The sequence below is a fragment of the Clupea harengus genome, chromosome 4 (genome assembly GCF_900700415.2).
Source record: "Clupea harengus chromosome 4, Ch_v2.0.2, whole genome shotgun sequence".
Taxonomy (NCBI): Eukaryota; Metazoa; Chordata; class Actinopteri; order Clupeiformes; family Clupeidae; genus Clupea; species Clupea harengus.
In genome coordinates, this window is record NC_045155.1 from 1,917,502 (window position 1) to 1,925,683 (window position 8,182).

Consider the following 8,182-nt stretch of genomic DNA (forward strand, 5'->3'; position numbering starts at 1 on the left):
CATGTCAAATGTCCAAGCTGTGCTGAGCGCCTTGGGCTGCAAGAAGCAAAACAACTAGAAAGGAATAAAGTCACGTTCTAATTATGGTTGGTTATATCTTTTCCCTCAAGTCTGCACAGCTTCCCCAGGAAACGAAAAAATACATTTAGACTACTGGGTCTAAAATATGTCAACTGTAATTAACATATGTAGCTATACTGTAAAAAAAAATCTTCACCCTAGACTGAAACTGCCGCTGCCAACAAAAGTTGTGCAAAACTACCGGAAACCATGCTGCAAGAGACACAAGATGGCAAGAAAGAACAAAAAAAAAAAAAAACTGAAATTCAAGAAGACTCAGAAAGAGAGGAGAAGAATGATACATTCTGAGTACACTTCTAGCAAAAGGATGTCTATACTAAAATACTAAAGTATACCAAAATTATGGATTGCTGTAATGTTCAGATTAAATGTATTCAATTCAATGTATTAAAGTGCTAATGAATAAGCCTGCTTAATTTGCATATTAGTATGTTGTATGTTTCATATTCACATCTGATATTTTGGTCTTCTCATGACCTAAAAGCATGTGCTAATATATATATATATATATATATATATATATATATAAGGGCGGTTTACTACGTGTTACACATTGACAGATTCTGCTGTTAACCAGAGACACCTCAAGGCCACAGACAACTACCGTTCTGAAAAACACATTGAAGAGAGAAACCCAAAGTTATTTAGGGGAGTCCAGATTCATGGATTCATAGGTGGTTTTAGTGTAAAATAAGAGTTTGCTAAAACACCCTCAAAAGAGGTTGAATTTCAGTTTAGATCCTGAGTTTCAGTTCAGAACTCTATCTCTATGACAACAGAAAAAGTATTTTTACCTCCTCTGGTACCATGACCAGGGGGTACTTGTCTTCTGACAGAAAGTTGAACAGGCACCAGAGACGAAAAGCATCCTCTTTCGGCAGTATTTTTATGTCGCCATGGTGATAGTTCTTCTTGGCAGTCAGTGTCCAACACAGGTTGTCCACATCCTCCTTCACAAAACTCCCGTGCACCACCTGGGGGGGGGGGGGGGGGGCACACCGGTGAGGTCAGAGCTCTGGGTAAAACATGTGGCAAACACCATTGGCTGACAGTGGCTATGCGGTCTCATATACAGATAGCGTGGTGCTGCTGGAAGATGTATGGAAAACGCGTCACTGAAAGCCAGGGTTGAGGTATAAATGCAAATTGATGAGTCATGGGAGTTTTTTCAAGCTGTGCAGGTCAGACAACACTCTTCATACGTTGCACCCAGTTCTCACATTCAACAACACTAAATATTCTCTGTTTCTGCCGCTGTGAGAAGTCCCTAACCAAAAGAAACAAGGAATTTAACATATTTTCCTGTGTATAACTAGGAGCTAAATCTAACCACCAGGCCATTTTACAACACATATACTGCTTCAGATGAAATGAATATCTCTCTCACCATCTTACGAGTTTACTTAGATGAAAACAAATGGTACCTGAGGGGACTCTTCAGTTATTGAACCCTAACCCCACAAAACTTATGAAGCCCCTGAGTGGCACTGAGTTCTAGCACATTAACAGAAAGTGATTCGTTTGTAGCCAGAGCCAGCTTAGTATCCCCGCGGTTACTGGGAATGAGTGACTGTTTCCTACCTTGTCGAGGATATACTTGTTGAGATAGGGCATATAGCCCTGGTTGGACACCGGTCCGTCATCGTCATCTCTGAAGTGTTCATCCAGAGCAACGGGATCATGGGGGATGCTGAGGACTGTGCAGAGGTTGTGGGACAGGACCTGAAACCCAAAGAAGCCCAAATGAATGCCAGCCCCTTATGTATACGATATTTGTATGTCTAATATATGTATACATTTGTATCAAACTTTACCAAAGTTTATTTATACGCCACATTTCATACCAGGAGGTAACGCAATGCGCTTCACAGAAAAAAATGGTGGGGGGGGGGGGTTACAAACATTTGTATTTGACACAGATTTTCCAGAGGGATGAAAAAACCATATCATGTAAGTGAGTGCAAACATATTACGAAGCATGCACATACACATGTACAGCAGACCCACTACAGACCACTGAGAACAGATAAATATTACAGAGAAGGATAGGCGAGATTAAAGAGGTATGTCTTAAGTTCACGTTTAAAGGTTTCCACCGTTTAAGCCATTCTTAGGTCTTCTGGAAGAGTATTCCAAAGGCTGGGAGCATTGAAACTAAAAGCTTTTGGTAGACCAGACAAGAGCGAGTTACAGTCGTCTAGCCTGCTCGTGATAAAAGCGTGCGTCAGTCTTTCATAGTCAGCCTGAATTGCACCTTAGCAATGTTTCTTAAATGATAAAAATATGTTTTAATTACATATTTGATATGGGTTTCAAAATGCGATACTTATACATACTTGTATATCCCACCGCACAAGGACAGATGCTTTTTGAAGTTTAAAGCATTTGCATGAATGCAGATTTCATATAGTTCATGTCAAAGATGTATCTCGCTTAAAAGAACAAATCAAAAGGCTGCCTTCCGATAAAGCCTTACTGACTAATTTTCTTAACATCTCCAGCAATGAGTCACTGGTGGTATTTACCAAGAAACTGAGAATGAATAATGACTTTCATAGTACACAATGCGACATAGACTGAGAAAAAAGTGATTATTGCGAGGACCTCATTGGTGACACTCTGTATCTGAGCATGGGTGGAGTTTGGAGCTTGTCTTTCCTGCCGACGGGTGCAATGAGAAGAAGAAGTAATAGAGTGGAAAGGAAAAAGAGTTTGTACAGTGACGCAGGCTATTTTTAGACAGTAGCTGTCCTAAAGAACTTGTTTAGGTTAGACTATTTGTTTGGTGGGAAATTAGATAACCGATCAACTAATTCATAGTCAGAGTCATCAATATTTTGATTTTATTACTTTACGTCCACCTGTTAGTGTGGGTTTGTTTTTTTATTTTCTGCAAGTATGATGAAGGCATGATGCTACTGCCCTTGCAGGTCGTATCCGTAGTGCGCCAAGCACAAATAGCAACTGAAAAGTGGGCATTGAACATAGGATAAAGGTAGACATATTAATAGTAGAGATACATTGTATCAACAAAACTACAATTAATTGAATTGAAATACAACTTATTGATGGATTCTTAGAAATAGGCTTTCTACGGAGCCCCTGAAGTCCCGTTTGTTGAACACATCTTTCAAAGTCATCATGCTAGCTAACATTGCAGACTTTTCATTGAACCTCCACACGTGTATCTGAGGTATAACTTAATAAACTTTAAAACCACATCCAGTTGGCCTCTTTATCTCTCTGCACTGAATCAAAAACACCTACCTCAAATTCAGACAACACTACACATAGTAACATAGTAACAAGTGAAGTCTACTGCCATTAGTGTATGCAAAAATCTGGTGTGTTCAAACTGCTACATCTTAATACTGCAATTGTCTGAGAGTTACATCCACAGAAACATGGATCCCTGAAACATGTAGGGGAACGAGTAGTACCATTTCAAGCACTGCGAAACATAGAGGCAATGTGCTCTCAATGACTTTTGGGTAGGCCTGCATATTTCCTTTGTAGAAAGAACAAGGTGTTCATCATGGACTCTTTACAAGTAAGGATTTGCTGACAAATGAATTTGTTGTGTCAGCAAATAATCAAACATTACATATTGAATATTACAGTTTAAGAGGACAATATAGATCTCAGTGCAAGTCACAGCCATAATTGTTGGTGAACAAATAGTACATAAGTCATAGTTTTCTTTCTCTGTCTCTTCCGAAGCAACAGGATGCATTTAAGGAACTTGAGATGAGAGACAGAAGTGCATCAAAAGCTGAAAATGAAGCCGGATTTACTTCAACGTGGACCAACAGCTCACCTTTAGCTGGGACTTCGACACTTTTCCACTCTTCTCTATATCCAGAGCAGTAAAAGCGTACCAAATGGACTTAAGCAACTCTGAACGTAAGTCCATGGCTGAAGAGACATAACTTCTTTCCTCTTTTTCAGTTTGTTTCAGCTGCTTTTCGCTCTGTCGTTCACGCACTTCCTCGCCTCACTCCCGGACGTGTGGCCCTTCTGGGGCTGCCTCATGCACCCTGTTACAGAAGATACCTTGAGCTCTTTCGACGAAGTCACACCCCCCCTGCTGGTCCTATCAAGAAACATGTCAATCCTAAATCAATAGACTGAGGGTTTAAAAAGGTGCAATGACTCTGATGCTCACCCTCATTATTCTTTCTTAGTTTTTAGAATTAAGGAATATATTGCTGGAACCCAACACAATTCATTTTGCTGTGAACTTAGCAACATCCTAATCATAGATAGAAACATCAAAAGGTGATTACAGACAACATCCCCTTTCCAGTGCAGACAATCTATCATAGGAGTGTTATTTGTGTTTGTGTGGGAGTGGGATGTGGAAGTCATATAGAGAACTAAACCAGTTACAGGGAACTATAACCTACAGCGACAAGACAACACAGGCCCAAAACCTCACTGAGGTTTGGTCGAAACTAGAAATAGTTTTACCATGGTGAAAAAAGAATGCAATTCTATCAATCTGCATTTGCCTGTCCTTCCGTCCATCCATCCACACAATGGCTGTACTATACAGATCACAGACAACCTGTAAAATGCATAACAAATATAGCAGGGGAAAAATCAGCTCTCCCAGGTAGATCTGCCAGATCCAGCTCCAATCCAATAGATGGCAGTGTTCTGCTGAAGATTGTTTCAGGGGCGCAGGGCGACTCCATAGGACCTCCATCATAGCTAGCTAGCATCACATTTTGGGCGGTCGACGCATTTTAAAACAAGTAAGGAACGCATCAAATCTTCAGTCATCAAAGTATAAGTTTATATATGGACGTAAGGACACGCTAAATGATCTAATTTATGTCTGCGGCTTATGCGGCAATAGCTAGCTGTACTTGACGCAGATTGCTAGCTAGCCAACTAGTTAATTTAGCGCAAACAAGAAACATTTTCAAGAAACTGTAGCCAGTTATCATGCAGCAATATGTTTATTAATTAAGCATCCTATCTGACATGTATCGGACATTAAATGGTCTTTCATTACATGTAGTGTGCAACGTCATTGTTAATCTATAGTAATGTCACATGTCCCTGTTATTCCACGTAATGGAGTAACGTTATGTCCTGGCTGGCTATCAATCTATCTAGGATAGCTAGTTTACAAAGGCATTATAACAAATAGTTAAGGTTGCAAGCTTATTTGTACATAACAACCCTCGTTAATATAACACTGGCCTCATGTACTCACAATGCAAAAATTCATCTGTTTGCCCAGATCTGAAGGCAGCATAAACTGGACATGTCAGTTGACAAAGTACCCAGCCTAAGGGCTCTGTTGGTTGTTGCCTTCACCCTGTTGTGCTTCGAGGGAATCTCCATCGTTCATGCCAATAAGGTAACCAGACAGCAAACTATGTATTGACCTAAAGTACGATGACAGAGGTGAATTGTGCTCTGACTGAGAAGCATTATTTTTCAGAATTTTGAAGACGTGCGATGTAAGTGCATCTGTCCGCCCTACAGAAACATCAGCGGGAACATCTACAACAGGAATGTGTCACAGAAAGACTGGTGAGCTGTCACAATTTTTTTGTATATGTTTCACGTATATAAAGCTTTAAGGCAATATGATATGAAGAAGTAAATAGTGCAGTTATAGACTCAATTACAACCTGGGGGAAATGAATCATAGGTCTGTCTCTGTGTCTTAGTAACTGCTTGCATATTGTGGATCCAATGCCTGTTCCCGGACATGATGTGGAAGCTTATTGTCTGCTCTGTGAATGCAAGTATGAGGAACGCAGCAGTAACACAATCAAGGTACGAAACCCAAACACACTCATCCATTCTAATCTGTCTTGTGTGTGTTGTTCGCTCTATACAGCTTAGATCAAAATGAAGAATACCAACAAGGCTTTTGCTTTGTATTTTTGCCATGGTGTTGAAAGTGATGATGTTTTCCTCCCATAGGTGACCATAATAATCTACCTGTCTGTTGTGGGCAGCCTTGTCTTGTACATGCTCTTCCTGTTGCTCATTGACCCACTCATCCGCAAGCATCAACCTTACACACAGCAACTTCACAACGAGGAGGATGCAGAGGTACAGATTTCCATATGCCAACGCGTGCACACCAAAGCACTTGGTGACTTCATATCCATGGGCTGAGCCAAAGGGGTGGCCAACCCTATACAAATAGTCTGGCTCTGCCACTGTTCATATCAGCATAGTGATCTTAGTTCAAAAAGTGTTATTATGTATGTATGTATGTATGTATGTATGTATGTATGTATGTATGTGTGTATTGCTGAGGACAAGAACGTAAACAAACTAGCAACAGACCCACTGTTGTATGAGTGGTTGGATAAAAGCCGTAAGTCAAGTGATATTCAAGTGAAGTGTGAATGAATTTCTTTGTGCATCTGGGTTGCTTTTGAGTGGCAATTGACCCACCTGTGAAGGACCGAAATGAGTGACCTAAGTGCAGCTACCAGTTAGTTGTAGTGTTATGGTTTGAAAACCGACCTGTCTTACCTCTCCATTATAGGACATCCCGCCTCAGGCCGAGGACGCCCTGGATCGTGGGAGCACCGTTCTGGAGCGGGTAGAAGGAGCTCAGCAGCGCTGGAAGAAGCAGGTGCAGGAACAGCGGAAGACTGTGTTCGACCGTCACAAGATGCTCAGTTAAAGCCGCCCAGGCTGCTGTCAGCTCAGATCTCCTCTTTTTTGCCCCAAAGTGCTACTGTCAAGGTCACGCTTCAAACAAGGATCTGGATGTCAAGTAGCATTGGTGTCCTTCAAAAACAATATGGCTCCGTTTGTCTAATATAATCAACTAAACTGGATAGTGTAGTAAGTGTCTGGAAGTGGACTGACACTTCAGCACTCAGTCTTTGTAAGGGAAACTACTGCTACTTGAATCCGGACGCTTTCATAAAGTTCTCACTCAAGCTAACCAATTACGCTGCCTTGTGAAACCAAACCTAGATTTGGAATACATGATTTGTCATGATTTGATGGTTGTATTATTTGTATGTATTTATCTACTTTTATTTGTTATCAACGTAAGCAAGCGAGACAAAGGGACTGATTTCTTTAAATTGAGTTGCACTTTTATCAAATGAATATTGGTTTTATGTGGTCTCTTAAATTCCTCAGACTAATCCAGTTTTGTAGAAATTGGTTCATCAGATATACCTAGATATCTACCACTAACATTTCTAGAAGCTTCAAGGTACAGTTTTAAAGTAGGAAATCGCTGAGGATGTATGATTACATTTGGCATGTTATTGAGAAAACCATGAAGCTACAGTTAAATCACCCCATGGCATATCATTCTCCTTTAGTTGTACCTAACATATAATAACCACATAAGCTACTTCGCTAGTCTGCACTTTCTCTGAAAGATTTGAAAAATCTACTTTCACTGTTTGCACCTCCATTTTGGAAGGTGTTTAAAAGTTATTTATTTCCTATTGAATTTGTGGTAGTTTTTGAAACTATTACTTGAATTGGTTGTGACAGTAAATGTGAAATTTCTGTTGTTTTGCACAGTTTTTTTTATTTGAAGTACATATGATTAACTTGTTGTATTATGCACTGTACCTGTGTTTTCATGCTTGTATTGTACGTGGGGAGCATAAAAAGCTTAAATAGCTTAAATGCTTTTACTTCTTTGCCTTTTGTGTTCGTTGAGCCTGTAGTATAAAGGGTGTATAATACTCTGACCGTAACACAGAACTACATAGGGCATATCCGAGAAGGCTAGTGGGAAAGACACAGGTGTTTATCTGTCCTTCACATGACCATATGCTATCAAAATGAATTTGAGGATGGTACCAAAACTAGTTGCCTATAAAACCATACCTCAAAAAGTGTCCAATTGTTGCCTAGTGTTACTTTATAGGGTCTGTAATACTCTGACCGTACCATGTCAGAGAGATAGTCCTGGTCAATGGAGTCATATGCTTGTCACCATCTCTGATTCCTCTGAAACCCCCCCATTCAAGCACATACTCGGAAGCACTGGTCAGACTCTATAAACATTTCCCGCAAACATCTGCACAGTGTCATATGATTGCTGTGGATCTCCGACCCCCCCCTCTCTCTACTGGTATCCCTGTGC

At 40.4% G+C, this 8,182-nt stretch overlaps 2 protein-coding genes across 3 annotated transcripts in view; one reads left to right on the plus strand and one right to left on the minus strand.

Annotated features, from left to right (window-relative positions):
- Positions 1-4,187, minus strand: part of def6a (DEF6 guanine nucleotide exchange factor a) — an 11,336-nt gene extending 7,149 nt beyond the window's left edge. The window contains exons 1-3 of the mRNA XM_012824229.3: positions 3,899-4,187; positions 1,663-1,803; positions 876-1,055 (exon numbers count right to left, since the gene is read on the minus strand). Coding sequence (XP_012679683.2) covers positions 876-1,055; positions 1,663-1,803; positions 3,899-3,994 — 417 coding nt within the window. The 5' untranslated portion in view covers positions 3,995-4,187. The remainder of the gene's footprint in view (positions 1-875; positions 1,056-1,662; positions 1,804-3,898) is intronic.
- Positions 4,188-4,722: 535 nt separating this feature from the next.
- tmem9 (transmembrane protein 9) lies at positions 4,723-7,719 on the plus strand. 2 transcript variants are annotated; one of them, XM_031565724.2, is made up of 6 exons: positions 4,723-4,890; positions 5,333-5,452; positions 5,537-5,628; positions 5,769-5,877; positions 6,028-6,159; positions 6,605-7,719. In XM_031565724.2, exons 2-6 carry the CDS (start codon positions 5,357-5,359, stop codon positions 6,743-6,745), a joined length of 570 nt encoding a protein of 189 aa, XP_031421584.1. In that variant the 5' UTR covers positions 4,723-4,890; positions 5,333-5,356; the 3' UTR covers positions 6,746-7,719. The 2 variants fall into 2 exon arrangements, with proteins under 2 accessions (XP_031421584.1, XP_012679685.1); XM_012824231.3 differs by having other exon boundaries at positions 4,724-4,838.
- The last annotated feature ends 463 nt before the right edge of the window (positions 7,720-8,182 follow it).